At 45.7% G+C, this 18,212-nt stretch overlaps 1 protein-coding gene across 1 annotated transcript in view; it reads left to right on the top strand.

The window, feature by feature from the left end:
* Nucleotides 1-1,263: 1,263 nt before the first annotated feature.
* The window catches only part of SLCO3A1 (solute carrier organic anion transporter family member 3A1), a 134,092-nt gene continuing 117,143 nt past the window's right edge, over nucleotides 1,264-18,212 (top strand). The window contains exon 1 of the mRNA XM_017805191.1: nucleotides 1,264-1,434. Coding sequence (XP_017660680.1) covers nucleotides 1,264-1,434 — 171 coding nt within the window. The remainder of the gene's footprint in view (nucleotides 1,435-18,212) is intronic.

Here is an 18,212-nt window from a genome sequence, read left to right as displayed (position 1 = left end):
GGAGGAGAAACTCAAGAAGAGTGCAGGAAGGAAAAAAAAAAGGCTCATTTAAAATATCAGTTCTTTTGACTTCCTGGTGATGACTGGCTTGTGCCTTGAAAAATTAGAATGTTCTTAAGTTCCATTTTCACAGGTATCTTCTGAGGTGTTCAGGAGTTTCAAACAGCCACTGCCTCAGCCACCTTTGAAAAGAAATTTAGGATCCAAATCATGACTTATTTCTGAGAAATGTAGCCTGCGTTTCCACAGAAAACTGTTCCTCTCAAAGGCCACGAGCATCTCAGTACTAAATGGATCATTATGGATTTAAACTTACACAAAACTGGAAGGTTAATAACATAAGGAAGTCAGGTAGCAGCCCCCAGTGTGGATCCAGAAACTAACTGGAAAAGTGCACTCAAGGAGTGAAATAGATCAGGTTTTGCTATTGTGCCAGCAAGGAATGTGATCTGTAATAGTAGAAGCGAAGATTAGTGGTTTTTAACAGAAGATATCTCTTGAAATTAGAACTCGAGGTAGGGGTGACCACAAAGGGCACCACTGGAAGGGCTGGGACACGAAGGACAGGCAGGGTGGCCCACGTGGCAGCGGCAACGCGACGCACGACACCTTCTGCCGGTCCTTTTAAATGACCGCTTAATTTTTGCAGGGCCTCCCTTCCCCTTTGCAAAAGGACAACTACAGCTGTATGAAATTAGGGCGCCTGGGGCAGGGGGGTGGGTGACACCTGGAAGGAGGTGCCGGAGAGACCAACGCGGGGGCACAACCTGCGTGAAAGAACCTCCGTTCCCATCGCCGCGCGGGAGCATCCCCGCTCCCTCCGCTCGCGGCTGCGGGTCCGGAGGGCACTCGGGGCTGGGGGGAGGTCGCTGCGGCCGCTTCCCCCGCGGCGACAAGAACCGGCGGATCCCGGGACGGGGCCGCCCCGCCCGCCTCCGCGGAGCCTCCGCCAGCCCCATCCCCGTCCACATCCCCATCCCCGCGCGTTCCCCGCCCCTCGCCGGCGGGGGCGCGGATCCGGCCTGCGCGGGGCCGGCGGAGAGAGGGAGCGCGGCCGGGCGAGGGGAGGAGAGAAGCGAGGAGGAGGCGGCGGCGGAGGCGGCGGCGAGCTGGCCATGGCAGCAGCAGCCCGCGGGCGGAGAGGCAGCCGCCGCGGGCTGCCGCTGTGATTGGCACCCCGAGGAGGAGGAGGAGGAGGAGGAAGGCGCGGAGCAGCCGCGGGGCCCGCCATCCCGCGGCGGCGGAGCGGCGGCGCCCGGGAGGATGCCGGGGAAGCGGGGCTCGGCGGGCGGCGGCGGCACCGAGCTCCCGGGGGCCGGCGCGCCGCGGCAGCGCAGGCGGCGGAGGAAGGTCTCCTGCTTCTCCAGCATCCAGCTCTTCCTGGTGTCCGAGTGCGCCCTGATGCTGGCCCAGGGCACGGTGGGAGCCTACCTGGTGAGTGCGGCCGGCCCGCAGCCCCCCGCCCCGGCGGGGCTGAGCCGCGGGCGGGGGTGCGCGGCGGAGCGCGGGGGAAGTTTGGCCGGGGCGGCTCGGCGGGGCAGCCCCCCAGCCCGGAGGGGTCACGGCAGCTCGGCGTTTGGCGGCTGAAATGACTCAGCAGTGCCCAGGGGTCACCCACCCGCTGCCTCCCAACTTCTGCGGCCGGTCCCCGGGACTCCCGAGCGCCCGGAGCGCGGCGGGCGGGCTGGCACTGCTGCGGGCTCCCTGGCCGGCCGGGCACTCCGGTCCGGTGCCAGCCTTCCTGCTTCACAGTGAATAAATACCAAGAAATTCTAGCGGGGCATTTACTTCGTGCCTCCCGCCTTACGCGGTTTTGCTCATCCTCTCAAGTGATGCAGCGGTGCTGAGCGCAGCAGCCCCGCCAGTCCCGGTGTTGGGTACAGAACAGCCAAAATAAGACTTCAGTGCTAAATCTGCATAGTGAGATGTGGTGTCAGAGGCAGAAGTATAGTAGAAGAGTTGGGAAGATGTCCATACGTCTGTGCTTGTGCCTTGGAGCATACAGCCTGTGGAAATGTTCTGCTTCCAGCAGATGTAAGTGTATAGTTGATTTAAATTTCTCAAAATAGATTGCTGGATTTGAGAATTATAGTTTCCATGGAAAAGAAATATATGCATAATCTCTGAGGCTTTTTGAGGCCATACACATAATATATTCTACAGTAAGTGTAAGATCTCTGCATTCGGTACTTGCATTCAGTATTTAGCATTGCTCCTCTCACATGCTCAAACTACTTATGCAAATTTGTACTGAACGTGATCTATAATTTTTCAAGGTATGTGACTAAACTAACCATGGTTAATATTTCCCATTAATATGAAATGGAAATTAGAATTCATCTCTATATAATAAAACATAAGTTTAGTTTGGAACATATTTGTAATTCCAAAAGAAACTACATCAGATCTGATGAGATAAATTTAGCAGTTCTATACCCTACATGAGTATAGGTGGGTATAACTTAATTTGTAGGAGCCTGACAGGAACATGCCTCTTTTATGTGAGTAATACCTTAGTAAGTAAATACATTGTTTCCAATGGGCTGCTTGCAAAATGAGCTGTCAGTGTGAATGAGTGTGGGGTAATCTGTCCTCAAAGTAATAGCCAGGGAAGAGCCCACGGGTGATGTCACCCAGTGGGCACCAGTGTGCTGGAAATGTATGGATCTGCTAGAGGACTGTATGTTGGCACATTTCACTACAGTGTCTGATCAGCAGCAATAGTCCCTAATGTGGCATTTTCCTCAAACTCCTTTGCATTGCTCTCTCCTCATCGGTTCAGCATTTCTTTTCCTGTTTTCCCCAACTCTTGGTGCGTGCTTTCTACCAGAGTAGAGCACTCGCTCCCTCTCACTCCTTTGGAGTGTTTCATGCACCCCAGCCCCACAGGCTGGAAATGACCACTGCCATCACGATTCCTGTACCCTCCCTCCTCCGAGGGATGAAATTCAGCTGAGGTGCTGCTGTCTCTACTCTCAGCCCTTCTCTGTGCCTGTATCCTGAGCGGCATGACAGCAATGCCCCGTGGCCAGCCAGATCCACAGGCAGTAACAGACAACTGGTCAGTGGAGGGGAGGGAAGAAGAAAAGCAAACTAAAAACAATCCCCAGCATGCATAAGCAGTGGCCCAGCTGCACTGGGCAAGTGTTCCTCTGTTCCCTGTATAATTTATCTGCCATCATTGCAAATACCATGCAGCTCTTCATACAATGAACAGATGCAAATGTGGAATTATCTTTGGAGGGTACATGTGTGCTTTAAGTGAGCCTGGCCAGTGCTGTGCTTACAGGTGCTGCAGGGGAGTGAGAGCAGGAGCAGGAAAGATGCTCTGTGGAAAGTGTGGAGGACATAATCGTTTTTGCAGATGGAGTGTCCCATGAGGCCAAGTGCTGTTCTCAGGTGCTGTCATGGGGTGAAATCAGTGGAGGCACTGCAGAGTTGCTCAGGTGTAACTGCAGGTGGATATTCATTTACTCAGGCTCCTGGGATGAGTGGGGATTGGCTGTGGTCTGCCAGGCTGCTCCCCAAGGGACAAATTAGCGGGTGAGACAAAGCAGAGAGCAAACAGACAGACAGACAAATAGGGAGATGCTGTGTAGGACAGGCACAGTGTGTAGTTCTGGGCAATTGAATAAACTACTAATTTTAGCCTGTCAGCAGTGAGGGAGTACTGTATTCATACTTCTGCTTTCCTTGGCCACAGTTGTGACTTTCCCTAGTTATTTGTAACTCAGGAAGAGAAACCTTTTTTTGCCTTATACGGCGACAAGTTGGTTTCCTCAGTTATTGTCTGCCTTGTTCTGCACAGGGAGACCATGAGGGCAAAAACTCAGCTTGTTAAGAAAACAAGGCAGAGGCTTGGCTTCTCAGGAGTGATTGAAGAGCTCAGTTTGGATTGGGCTTGGCTTTCATATCAATACATTTAGAAGTGGATGTTGCTATTTCTTTTTAGAGACGTAAAAAACCTTCCTTTTTTCCATGTTCACTGTACAATAAACCAGCAGTGCCCACTTGAATGTATGTACAAAGTATACATTCATTATGTGGTTTTGAAGCAAAGATCATTCACTTTTATTCGTTCATAAAACATTGTGCTTGCCAACAGGGCTTTATAAATAATAAATGCTGATAAAAATCTATATAAAGTCCAATTCTTTTCCCACAGAACTCAGCAGTGAAAATACCCCAGGACGCCAACAGTGGATGTCTGTGGTGAAGTGGTACAGTGCCTCTGAGGTTCTTCATGTGAAGTTTTAGGGAGTATTTGATCAATGTCACGTTCCAAAATATTTGTCTATTATTATTCTTGCTGTTTGCAAAATGCACATGTTCCAAAATTACTTGGTGCCATATCCTGCATAGTTTATGCAAATACAAGCCTGTGCTGCTGCCTTAATTTCTGGGGCTGCTGAATACACCCTATTATTTGCATATTCTTGTAAGGTTTTGTGTATGCATTTATTTGGCTTCATCTAATTACTTCTGCGCGCTTTTGGAAACTTGAATTTCCCAGCAACTGCAGTGGCAGTGGGGAAACTGCTGCTTGTAGTCTGCAGGCATTCCTGCTGCAGAAGTTACTCAGGGTTTTCGCAGCAACTTTTCAAAGCCCAGCTGATTTTCCCCCCGCGGTTGCTCTCCCGCAGCGTTGGGCAGTGGATTAAAGAGCTGAGCGTTGTTGGTGCAGATGGCACCAGGAGGGAAAGGCTGGAACCTCCACTCTCCAGCCGGAGCCTTTTGCCTTTCGGGTGAATGCAGCAGTGTGATCAGTCGTGCTGGCCGTGCAGCGATGAGGATTTTGATAAGGCTGATTCACATACCTTGGCAACACTTCCCTCCCTGTCCTTCCCCCTCCCTCCGCCATGAATTCCTACGTGCACTATATTTTGGAATATTTTCACTGGTAATAACGTTCCAAGTGCTCCTGACGGTTTATCACTGAGGCATTTCATCACCCTGCCAGTCAAATCTTTTGCCCGGCCAGTGGTGAAATCATTGCTTGAGCAGAAGGTGAAGAGCTCTCGTTTGACAGCCACAGTTTGTGGAGCAGGAGCACAATTTAATTTCCCGTCCTAGCCTTTAGCCTCGACTCGCTCCGGTTCAAACTGACCTACTTGCAAGCATCCAACATCTGCCAAAGTCATGGGCTCCTTTAGATAAAGGGCATGCATATGGGAAGTGTGTTGGGAACCAGTTCTGTGGTGTGCTCTGCGGAGCTGTTTTTACAGAGCTTTACTGAGCTGTCTCTGTTTGCTGCAGCTTTGAATGCAGCTATTCATGTGTTTTATCAAGTGATAGAGGATGACTGGCCTGAGCATGGGATGGAAAGGAAAATAATTGGTCCGTCCCAAGGAGGGTGCATTGGTGTTTGCGTGGGAATGAATGCCAAATTGTTTCTTGTTTTGCTGAATGAAAACTTTTGAGCCACACTTAACTTCCCAGGGAGAGGTTTGCCTGTGCAGCAGTGTTTCACTGCAGACTGCAAAAGCCCTCTTAACGTGTCTGCAGTAAAATAGTGCTGTGTGAGTTCAGGTGAGAGTGTGTGTGAGAGACAAGCTCCTTCTGTGCAATTTTATTGCCGCTGGGGTTTGGGATATTAATGAAAATCTTGGCATTCCATCTTCAGGAAAAAAAAAGTATGAAAGATAAATACAGAAGTTAATCATCAAAGGGTTCCTGGTGGAACAAACAGAAATAGGGGTCCTGTGTGATGAACACCAGGGAACTGAGGGGTTAAGAGCAGAATTTGGCTCTTGGATTTTTTAAGTTGTATTGGTGCTCAAGCCCTTCCCCTCCCATGTTAAATTTGACAAATGCAAATACTGTGTTCCTATTGTACAGACCTGGTCAAACACTCTTTGAAGTCAGTGGTGAGGTCTGTGTGGAGGATGTCCTTAAAGACAGTTTTTGGAAATACTGCAGTGCTTCAGAGCTTTCTGTTGTGCTTGGTGCTGCACAATAGAATTTTCCCCTGAGTTTTCACAGACTGAGTTGAGTGGGTGAGAGAAGTGTCGCAGGTGGGGAAACTGAGGCAGAGATTAAGAGCTTGATTCTGTTGCTGAAGCTAATGATAAAGCTTTTGCTTGGTTGACAGTAGCAGAGCCTGAATGTCTTAGGCATGGGCAGACTTAACTGCAAGAGCAGTTTTTTCCATTTAATTTATTATTGTTTTTAATAAACTGTTTGTTTTCCTAGAATAAGAATCAGCTTTAAAATACTGCTGTCTTTTTTCTTCTCACCGATCTCAGCAGTGCTGAGTAATAAATTAGCTGTAATGTTCATAATTTATTTGTCACTGAGGTATTTAAGGGGCAAAAAAACCCCATGGAGTGAAAATAAATGTTTTAGTGGGGATGAAGATTGCCAAGCATTGGCTGGTTATTGCTTACCGTTCATTTTCCCTTAATATATCTATGCTGGCAATGTTATTTCTGGAAAGTTGTTTCTAGTATGCCTTTCCCATTAGAGAATATTGTCTATTCTGCAGCTGAGTTGCACAGAAAGTTATTCTAAACTTGCTCTTTTGACTACATTCATATTTCTTTTCTAAGAACCCTTTTGATGTTTTTTGGGTCTCTGACTGCAGAGTGGAGAAGAAACTAGAGCCAGCTCTGGGTTCTGATGCCTTCAGACTCCTGTGGGGCCTGGGTTGGGAGTGTGGCATGGAGATATTAACATAAAAACTTTTTTATAAGTTAGTAGAAACAAATTCCAGTCCAGGTATAGGTTGTATCTCTGAGTGTCAAGAAAACTTGTGAGTAACTGGAATTTATTTATACTTTGGTTTAAAGGGTTTTTTTATCTACTACTAATAGATGAAATGGTGTAGAGATAACATGTTTATCTCTTACACTATATACTGTGTGCAATTTGCAGCTTACAATCTGATGTCTTCTTGGTTAAAGGCATTTAAGGGAAAAATGCACTTGATGTCTAAGCGTGGACTCACTGATTTTAGTGTTTGAATTTTTTATTATTTTTAGCAGAACATTTGGCAGTTCTTCCTTTTCTGTAAGGGCCAAGTGATATTTGTAAGCCTTGAAAGAAAGAGCAGCCTGTTAGAAATGTTATGATCTGTCGTAAAACCAATGTCTCATTTCTTTTGGCCAGCCTTCACTTTCAAAATCCCTTTAGCACTTGCAGGGTGCCTCTGTGAAAGCCAGCTCTCTGGGTTTTAATGGCCTGCAGTATTCCTGCAGCTGAGGTTTAAAGGGATCTTGAATTAGAGCAGAGAATGCATTGGACTGAAGAACTGTCTTCTTCTTGCTTAGGAGCTTCATGCAGTGTGACTCTTTAAGTGGTCTTGTAGCCCCTGTCCCGCAGAGGGCTTAGTGGAACTGTGATCCCTCCCCTTCTCTGCAAGGGAGAGCAGATATTCCCTGTTTCCCAGAAAGGGATGTCTCTCAGGTTTCACAGACTTTCTTTTCTCTTCCTTTCAGGATATTGCAAAGGACCAAAAGCCAGCTTCTGTCCTGCTACAGCAGTGTAAATTTATTGCTTCAAAAGAGTTATTCTGCAATTCATCAAAATGAATTTGTCCTCTGTGTATAATAATCCCTACTTGTAGACTCCTTGGTCTCCAGCTATTCCTTCACAGTATTAAGATCAAACAATGGCATACTATTTAGTGGGTGAGGTTGCAGCTTGGCTGAATTAGTATAGCTTTGTCTTTTGATCAACACCAGATGAAGCTACAAGTGATATATTTTAAGCATCATCCAAGGAAGTTTAAACAAACGTGATAGTACGTTGTGTTGTAACTCGTTTAAGTGCTCCAGTGGAGTTTGGAAGACTTAATTTTTCCTAATGCATAGAAAAGTGGGCCACTGATTTTGATTTACAAGGTTTCATTATAGCTCTGCAGCAAAAAACCAGGACTAGAACCCCAAGAGTCCCTTCTCCAGGTCACCTTGGAACAACCACTAGACTCTCTGTCTCTTTGTAGATACGCCCTGCAAAGCAAGTAGCAGTGCCTGCTCCACTGAGAAGAGATTTCACACTGCCACATTCCATACACCATCAATATGACCAATAGCGATCACAGGCTGTTCAGGGAGTTCCTGGGGTATCTGGCACTTCTTCCCATCAGTGCTGAGAGGGCTCTGCCCTGTTATGGGAAGCAGTGTATGGTCCTTACAGGGATGGTCCCTGCATCAAGATGTTTCAGTTTGAGTGGATGCATCAAAGCGTAGCGAAAAGGAACCGTTCCTTTTTCCCAGATTTTAAGTGGGGATGCAGTTGTAATTATATAGAGGTGAAGATCTACAGCACAGGTCTGGATCTGCCCCTCCTCACTTAGCAAATCTAGGAAACACATCAGAACTAAACCCAGATTTTCTAAGCTCTCCAGTTAGCACTTTCTTTTTTTCCCCCAGCTATATTCAGGATGTGATGAGCTGCTGCATTTTGCTACGTGAATATTCCTTGCTGAAGTGAGGCAGGCAGCCCCCTCCTGCTGTTGCACAGTGCCCTTGCATTGAAGATCTTTTACTGGGCTTGTATTGCAGCAGTGCCCGGACACAGTCAGTAATTTTAGATGACTGTTTGCAGCATAAAAGCAAAATATTTATTTCAGGTTTGCTTGAATATTTATCGTCATTGTTATTTTAAATAAGAAAAGCAATTTGCTTTGGTTTTTGTGTTTCCTCTCTGTTGCCTCTTGCTTCATAGTAGCCTTTCTCCTCACCAAGCAGCCAACTCATTTCCCTGTATTTTTTTAACGTCTTTTTGGTGTCTGCAGGATGATTTTTGCATGTTTGCAAGCCCAGTGACTTTTAGATAAGTGGTTGTGAGGGCCAGTGTGGAAGCAAAGAAGTTGTTATTCCATGCTACATCTGTTTCCTGTGCAAGGATTGCTGGAATTGTCTTAATTTTAATATTGAAGTGTCCTTTTAAAACACTTGCCATGCTGTTTACCTGTAGAATTCATAATGCCTTAGTTTACTGAAAGCGGAAAGACTTAAAATTCAGTTTTATGGTGATGTGAAGTTTTGCGATATGACAGTGAAGTTTTTGTCAGAACCTGGATAATTCAGTTGTATTGAGGTCTTCATGACTCACCCAGTTTCTTAAGCAATTATGGCAGATTTGCTTTCAAGTGTTTTTTGGTGCTTTGATGTTTGCATCTGAATCCAACATTTTCTTTAGTTGTTTTTATAAAAAGGCAACTACAAACTCTGGCATAAAGAAACTGAAAGAAAGCTTGGCTGTTGAGGAGAGGTGTGGGTGTGGAAGAATACATAAACCTTTCATAAGTGTTTCACTTGTCACTTTTAAAGATGTGTAGTGGTATATTTGTGGTATTTATTTATTTTTTTGTCCCTCACTAAAAGGTTTTTGGCTGAATTGAAATCAGCATTGGGTTTGGGTCAATGTAGAAGAAACAGCCTTGAAGTGTATGCTGTATATGTGTATTTTAGGGTGATATGTAACATTTTAATACCTGAAGAATTGCATGAAACAACATGGAATTGCTTTACAGTTGAGGTGACAAGTAGTGGTGTTCCCTGCATTTCTAAAACAGAGGAATTATTCTGTGAATTTATGTAAGAGGAAAAATAAGTACTTTTCCTGGAGTCTTCTTAGAACCTTAGATGGAGCTCTGCATGCTCTCAGCTGGCAGGGAGCACGTACCTTCAAAACAGGATGGCCAGAGGATAGTAGTGATGGATGTGTTTGCCACGGCAGGACAGAGTTCTGCATTTTCTGTAGTTTCAGATTTATTTCATCCCTTTAATTCTCCAAAGGAATAACAGGGAGTGAGAAAACACCGTAACTTCATAGGTTTGCAACCTGTCGTGTTAAACAATGAATGGTATTTGTTTTCTCCGGTAAAACTTCAACAGGAAGAGCTGCAGAGAAGGTTGTTTGGAGTTCTTGTTTTTATTTCTGAAAAGGAGGATGTGAAATAATTGCTACCTCTTTCCACTTCTCAGCTTCATGCAAACATAGAGCAGAGTTGCTTGGGAGCATTATATTGCTGGAGTGTGGACCAAACCTCACCCTTTGGCTTGGAGGGAATCTCTGGGAGGCTGCAGGAGGACTGGTATGTGCCTTTCTTGGGACAGTAGCTGAGCAAGTCCCCTGCACCTCTGAAAAATACCAGGCCTGTGTGTACACATGTGCATGCCTACACTGAGAAATGTCAAGCGAGAAGAGGGGAAGCATTTGGAGCTTTCTGAAAGAGAAGCTAAAATACTGACTGAAAGAAAATGATTTTGAAAAACATGAAGGAGAAATGTCCCCAGTGGTGTCCTGCTGCTTGTTGTGCCATGCTCATAACTTTCATGTGCTGGAAACATGCTTACTTCTCATCCTGACATGGTCTCTGTTGCATGATGTATTGAGGTGCCAAATTAGGGGTTGATCGTTTTTTTCCCTGTAATTGGGAAACAACAGAAAATACCAGTATGTAACTAGGTTTTGATTTTTAAAGAGGAATAACTTGTGGTTAGACTTCAAGTTTTTCAGTCCTACAGCTTGCTTCTCCTTGTCTCTCTGAGCTGCAGGAAGAGCTGTAATTGTCGTGGTTTAGTATACCCATTTTCTCCAAGTTATTCTTCAAGCTTTAACTCTTCTTCTAAAGAGTATCCACCTTGCTTGGGGACGTATGGTGGGTTAACCTTGGTCTGCATCCAGACGCCCACCCAGCTGCTTTCTCACTCTTTCCTCAACAGGGTGGGGGCAGAAAATGAGGTGAAAAAGCTTGTGGGTTGAGATAAAGACTAGCGATTACTGTCAGAGGTAAAACAGACTTGACCGACGAAAATGAATTTTTATTGCCAGTTAGAATAGATTTGGATGTTTAAAACAAAGCCAAAAATTAAAACAGCACCTTCTCCACATCCCACCCCTTTTTCTTAGGCTCCCTGGGAGTATGTCTCTATTGGATCCTCACTGTGCTCTGCTGGGAGAGCATCCACCCTCGCCATGAGCTAAAGTAAATCATTAATCATGTTTGAGCACTGACATGCTCTTTGCAGAAACGTCAGCTGGCATTGGTTAAATAGTTTTCCCCGTGCTTGGGTCCTGACTGCACTTCATGATCAGTCACTGGTTTTTGTGGTGTCCCATTGCACAGCAAGGTTCAGCCCAAGGAGAAACATGTGTCTGTGTGACTCAAACATGGTGGTATTTTCTGTCCCGCATGCATTGTCTTTAAAATTTGATTTTTGTGGTAATTAACCTTCCCCATAGCCTGTGCCAAGTGCTGTGGTTTGTGATGGACAGAGAAAGCGTTGGATGTATGTGCCCTTTATGGGAGATAGTGGGTAGCGTTTTTAGGGCTTACCAGCAAAAGAAAACTGTGTTTTTTGTGTTTGTCTTGTCCAACGTACAGAGCCGAGAGCTCTTAATTACAATGGGCCTTTCAGGCTCTGCATGAGATGCACACTTTGTTTCCTGCTGCCTATGTCTAGTTATAATGCAGGTCCTTATGTCTGAAGTCAGTGCAGCTGCTGGCTGAGGAACAGGAGCTTCAGCTGAAGGGATGCCTTGTCTAGGGGTGCTTGTTTGCGAAGGGTGGTGATGACAGTTTGGGTGTTCCTGTAGATGGCCTCATCCAAGGTGCTCAGTGCAGTGAATTCCCACTGAGCTCAGTTGTGTTCCTGCAGGAATCTGCTGTGTCTTGTGTTCTTCAGCTGTGATCCAAAGAGCAGTTCTTTGGCCTTAAGTTTGTATTTTTGTTATCAAAAGATGATGCCAAAACCACGTGGCTGCTTGAGCCCTTAGGTCACAGTGCTATGATGGTAGTCTGAGTTGGGTTTTGTTTTCTGTTCTCTGTCTATAATCTGGGATATCTAATACTATTAAAAATTGTAAATCAGGGGAGCTGCTTTGGGTTACTGAAAAGCTTTCTCATAGTCTTTGGGATTGAAACCTGCCAACTTCAGAGAACTCAAGAGCAAAGGCTGAAAGTATTCAAGTATTCCATGGAGGTAGATAATCTGTTCACTTCCATGAGTTAATTTGCTCAACGGAGGCCACTTCTGCATTGACAAATCACTCTGAATGAATGGATTCCAAAATCAGCTTGGGAGTTATTTGATGGCTATTGAAGTTAAGCCACACTAGCAAACCATGTGCTAGAGGCACAGCTTTGTGGTTTTGCTGTGTCATTTGGCACAACTGCACCAGCTTTCTCAGGTGCTGGCCCTGTACAGAAGTTCAGTGTTTTCCATGGATTATGATGCATCAAGGTTGCTGTGTTGCACTTAATCTCAGTTCTCACTCTTTCTTACCAAGAAGACAGAAGTTCCAAACTTATTGCTGTTTCTTGTGGAAGCATTTGAGGCTTATGGTGTAGCCTCTTGCAGCTGAGATGGCATTTATTGATTTGAATCATTCAGCTTAATTCAATGCTGGACAAGCTTTTTGCCAGATTTTTTTTTTCTTATTTAAATAGATCCCTAATGAATTACTGTACTTGTCTATAATGACTCATGGGAAATACTGGATGCAGCCTCTAGAATGAGTTCTGTGTGTTTTCAAATTGCAAACTTTTGAAGTGTATCTCTGAACAGTGCTGAAGGTCCCTTGTTAATAGACTGCATCTTTGGTATTTTGTGGGCAGGTATCCAGTGAGCGATGGATTAGCAGGGTAATCCGGATGCAAAGTTCTCTCTGGGATTCGGTGTAAGGTTGTATGGTCTCATGTCTGGAAGATTCTTCCCAGACTCTCCTGTAATGTTCCAGCTCAATACTTCTGTATCCCCATCTTCAAAATTACTTGCTTTGGGGGAGTGGTTGGCCAAAATGAACAAAATGTTCTGCAAATGGCTTGTGGCAAAGTGTGATCTTCTGGTTTAGCTCACCAGGCCTTTTGACATGAATGGAGTGTGTCTGGTTACTCCAATACTTGTACTTAAGTACTGATGTTACTGTCGAACTTGATCAAATCTTTATGGATTTGTGTTAGGCATCACACTGAGGCTTCAAGGTATGGAATCCTTGAGAGATGCACAGATGTTTGCTACACTGGAAGTGCAATTGAAGCTAAAATGACCTTTGCTTTCTCCTTTATTCGCCCCCTATGGTGCACAGTGTATAGATTCAGACACTTTCAATTTGATTCTCAGCATCCTGATTGTGCTCAGAACTCTTGGTATCCAGACAGCGTCACAAAATATTAGGTTCATGGAGTGTTTCCAGGAGTCTGTGTCACTGTGTATTTCCCTGACCTCTCTCTTGCCCCTGCTGCTCAAGCAAGTGAGAGATGAAATGCTGGGGGAAGAGCAATTTGATTCCTCTGAGCCAACACTGACGAGGCAGGTTCTGTTGATGGTGGCATCTTGGCAGGAACAGAGGAACTTTCCTGCCACATGTGGGTAATGTTTCTAAGCCAAGCTCTTACTTTGCAGCTGGCTGTCCAGACCTGTCATGTCCAAACTGGCTCCCTTTATCAGTCAAGACTAATATTCATGCCCAGAGAAATCTGGTTTTATTTGCATTTGGACACAGTGACAAGTGGCTGACTTGGGAGAGGATGGCTTAGCCCATGGGGCTTGTTGGCTGAGGAACAACTACTATTTGTATTTTCTGGTGAAGATGCAGATCAGATTCATTTTCTGGCTTTGCTGTGGACATCTCCAGGCCTTCTTTGGGCTTTTTCTCCCTATCAGCAAAGTGCTAGCTAGCTGTGGTATTGGTTCCATGGCATCCTGCGGTCTAGGATTATGAGCACTGAGCTGCTCCAGTGATGGTAACTGGAATGAAAGAGGTACCCAGGCTTGGACCCTGAACCAGATCTCTATCAGTTATCATAATAAGCTGAGCTAAATTAATTAATGGGATGGTAATTTTGTGTTATCCTAGCTGTGATTATGCTTCCTATGATGCAGCCTCATTGACAGCTGAATGGTATCCCTTCTTCCTTCACATCTGCCTCAAACCTCAGGGTTGAAAAATTTAGCCCTTTGCTGTTTGAGGCTTCACTGGAAAAGACTACTTGGGACTGCTTCACTTGCTGTTTGGTAGTGATGGATTTTAAAAGAGCCTAAAGGTGTTATTTTTAAAGATGCTTTCTGAGCAATACTCTCATTGACAGAAGTGACTTACTCTAAGTGTCTCTTTGTAAATAGCAGGCTTGTTCCAAAGCCACTAAAGTGCTTTTGAAAAATCTCCTTCCCTATTACTGACTGCAGTGGACTGCTTTAGTGGTGTCTAGCTTTGTCTAGGGCAAAATTAGAGTCTTAAATGTTGTGTGCCTGGCTAATAAACTGTATTGTAATTAGTACCTTGGGGAGGCAGGAACCAGGGAAAAGCCAAGTATAAAGAGAATTAACTTCATGTAGAAGCTGTCTGCAAAGGATGAGTGAAGAACTGGAAGGAGATGAAAAAATGGAATTTGAAATGGCTGTGGAGGTTGAGAGAAACCAGATTGGGAAAAGTACAAGGAGAGAAGAGAGAGTGCTCATGTTGGTTGCGGTAACCATTGGTTGGCAAATGCCTCTGGCTTTGTGTTGAACGTTGAATGCAAAACCATTCCCACTCTGCAGTGCCTGACTGCTGGATTCCTCCCAGAATTTGATGTGCCCCTGCCATAGGAGCAGTGGAACCCCTATGGGAACCCCTCTCCTGTTGTGCTTTTGCTCACGTCAGACTCTGGTAGGTAAGTGGAAGAGGTGGGGACTTCTGTTTTCCTTGCATGTGCTCATTGAGGTTTTGCAGGGTCTGGTGATTCTGCAGTGAATAGATTTAAGATCACCTTCAAGCCCTGACTTGTTTGTTTGCACCATGGCCCCCCCATGCTCACCTCCCAGCCTGCCCCGTTCCTTAGTGGGATGTTTGGCAGCAGCCGGCACGCGGCTCCTGTTCGTACCCTTGGCTTTGCACAGAGATGATGTGAAAGGAGAAATGAGTTGTTTGTGAACAGCTTTGTAGGAAGGTGTTACTTAGCAAATAAGCAGGATGACACGGACAGCTCTTGTGTGGGCTGCAGAGTGTGAGGTGGGACTAAGCAAATCAGCACATGTGGCTTTGGGATAAGCTTGGGTGTTGCTAGTTAGGTTCTAGAGACCCCAATTCCACCTGCAGAGGTTTACAGTAATTTGGTATTTCTTTTATGAGTTGTTACAAAGTGCTGTGGACTGCCAGTACAGTGTGGCCATTTTGTTGGTTCCCTTTTAAATGGCTTCCTTCCTCCCAAGGTTTACTAAATTAAAGCATTTCATATAGTAGTTGAGGAGAAAAGCTTCAAACTTTTCCCTAAGCCGAGTTCCCATTTGCTTTAGCCAGGCATCCTTGCTGCTGGGTAGGGAGTGGAGCAGGAGAGATAGCAGCAGAGCCAGAGCAGATGAAGAGAAAAGTAGCAGGACTTGTCAGAAAACCTCCTCTCTCAGTATATAGCCTTTATATAATCACTGTTGTCCTCCAACCGTGAAAACAGAATTCAGCTTCCTTCAAAGCATTTATTAATGCTGCCTCAGAGTGTCCTGCCTGTGTCACTTCTGCCCTGGTTCATGCCTGGCAGCTGGGAATGCTTCTGCAACCAGCTCCACAGGCCTCGCTTCTTCATCTGCATTCTGGCATAATTTGGATGCAACCCTTAGCCCTGAGTTCAGATCTTGATCGTAAATTAAGACAACCTGTCATGCAAAGGGCTTCATGTTTTCTCATCAGGCTTGCATTATGGTTTCTGCTGTGGTAAGTCACTCTATAGTAGAAAGCCTTCTCTGCAGGCATGGAAGTGTTGAGTTAGGAAGTGTTTTATTAGATAAACAAGCAAACTTGCATTCAGTTGTGGAGGTGGAGAAGTGAGGGTGTTGCAATGTGACAGCTTGGGATCCCGCCTCTCCAGTGGTAGTACTTAGTCCATATGATAGTATATATATCCATATGATAGTATTTTTCCTGTTAAGTGTCTTCCAGAGACATGAGTTTCATTTCCTCCGCTTCACTGGAATCCAGCGTGATGGTGCCCAGTTTGCAGAGTACTGGACCCGTGTGTGAATTTTGCTGCCAGTTCTGTATATGGCCAAGAGTGCTGCAGGAGCCTATGTTTGAATTACACACAGTTTAAATTCCTCTTCATCTGGCTTTGTACAGCTACTTGCTGGCCACAGGAAAAAAAACGAGATCCATCTCTGAACATGTCAGAGATGCTCCAGCAGCTTTCCCTGGGCTGTTTACTTTGACAGAGCTGAGTGGCTGCCCCTGCTCACCAACCCCTGCTGCTGAGCGCTTATTCCACATGGAATTCTTCATCCTCCAGGTTTGAAATGTGCCGGCAGCACCGTTCTGTGCTGTGGTTTTCAAAGCACACAAACACGCAGCTCACAGGGTTGAGGGTTGTACTTCTTTGCATGCTTATGCGTTACTTGGCTCCCAGTGAAAATGACATAACATTTAAAAATAAGTAAGGATTCAAACATCCACTGGCTTCATTGTTTGTGTGCTACTCAAGAAAAGTGTAGGCTAGAAATGGATTCTGGCACTGGGTGTTTTTATGTAGATACCTTGTCAGAGACTAAAATATCACCTGCCTTCACACAGTGAGGTGGATGTTGAACAGGAGACTTGGAGGCAGAAAGCTTGCGTGGACACCAAGTCTGCAGATGTGATTATATCGCTGTAGGTTGGGACTTCTAAAGGTTAAAAAAAATGTAGATTTTGGCCATGGTGTGCATCTGTTTCAAAGCAACAGAAAAAGCCTTTCAGGTTGTTCTAGGCAGTTCAGTGTGGCCTGGTGCTCTGTACTTGGATCTGCTTTGAGCTGTTGGTGACTCACGCTGACTTTCTGTGATGAATGTGAGGGGGTAGCTGCAAATGACACCCCAGTGATCTTTTTGTTCACACCCCTCTAAATGGGGCAGTGCTCATTCTCTTCCTCAGGGCAGCCAGGAAAGGGGGTCAGTCCACTGTGTCCCGTGCATGATCCTTAGGAAGCAAATGAGGAAGGTATTGACAGTCCCACTGCTGTTTGCTGCAATGAGTGCCTGGATGAGAGGTTAGGTTTTTATGTAGCATAGTTGGTCAGTATGGATCCCAGTTTCACTGGAGTAGTGGAAAATACACATTTAACTTTCAGAGGCGTGTGACGTTTTTCTGTTTTAAGCTGTTTTGAAGCTAACTGTGGCTTTGCACTGATGTATCAGCTCCTGACTGAACAGGATATCTTCTACGAGTGTTGAGTACTCTTCGCTTTGTTTGCAATGTGCAGCAGCATGTGGCATTGCTGTGTCTGTGGCATAGCTGTGAAATCCTGCAAAGGGTTGCCCAAGCGCACTTGATTTGTGCCCTGCGTTGGCTGAGGGCCAGCAGCACAGGATGCTGTGGCTCCCAAAATGTGGGGAGGAGATGCACAGTGGTTTGCAAGAGACGGCAGAAAAGTTTTCTGTGCAATGCTGGAGAGAAGAGGTTGCCAGAAGTGTATGGTTTGCCTCAGCTGGGAGTGTGATGTGCTGTTTCTCTTGCTGCATGGTGCAAAACTCTTCTCAGGCCCCTGAAAATCCTGACTTTGAATGTGTGCTTAATTTGGACTGTGTCAGTAACCTCAGAGCTGGTCACTAGAATATAAAATTAATTTTTCACACCAGTGAGGCAGAGATGCGAGCTGCAAACTCCTCGTGGCAGCAGTACAGTAACTTGCAGATTTTCGGGTGCTGGCCTAGAAACAGCACAGGCACATGCAGCAACAGCCAAGCTAATAACACCCTACTTTCAGCAGTGGTTCAGCTGCAGCATCTATTATCCCTGTCATGTGAATGCAAATTTCTATGCAGAGATGATTTCCAGACCTTGAGCAGAGCCAGCTTGGGTGTGTTCGTATCACCACCCTTTTTTTTTTGCTTTTTGCTTTCCCTTATGTTCGTGTGCCCAAAGCCAGCACGGGTGTTGGCACCTGTGGTGAGAGCAAATTTTAAGTTTCCACTGACTGTACTGGACCAGGAATGTTGTTCAAAGAAATGATCAGCAGCCTGAGATGAGAGGTCCCTGGGGCTGGGCAAAGGATATTAAGCTTATTGCCCTGCTCCCCACCATCTGATGGGGGAGGAGTGGGCAAAATGCCAAGGAAACTGTCTGCATTTTAAAAAAGTGATCATCTCAATGCTGGAATTGTGGAGCAGAAAAACATCAGAGCAGAGGATCAGCATCATTCCCTTGGGCTTGAAACCGGAGCCTGGTGGCTGTGCTGTCAGCTGGGAGGGTGGGTGGGAAGGAGGACCGAGCCCATGGGTACCAGCTCTATGGGGAGGAGAGTTTGCCTCCAGCTACAG

This window comes from Lepidothrix coronata, unplaced genomic scaffold (genome assembly GCF_001604755.1).
Source record: "Lepidothrix coronata isolate B3197 unplaced genomic scaffold, Lepidothrix_coronata-1.0 Scaffold11, whole genome shotgun sequence".
In the NCBI taxonomy this organism is placed as follows: Eukaryota; Metazoa; Chordata; class Aves; order Passeriformes; family Pipridae; genus Lepidothrix; species Lepidothrix coronata.
This window is presented reverse-complemented; position numbering and strand designations above follow the sequence as displayed.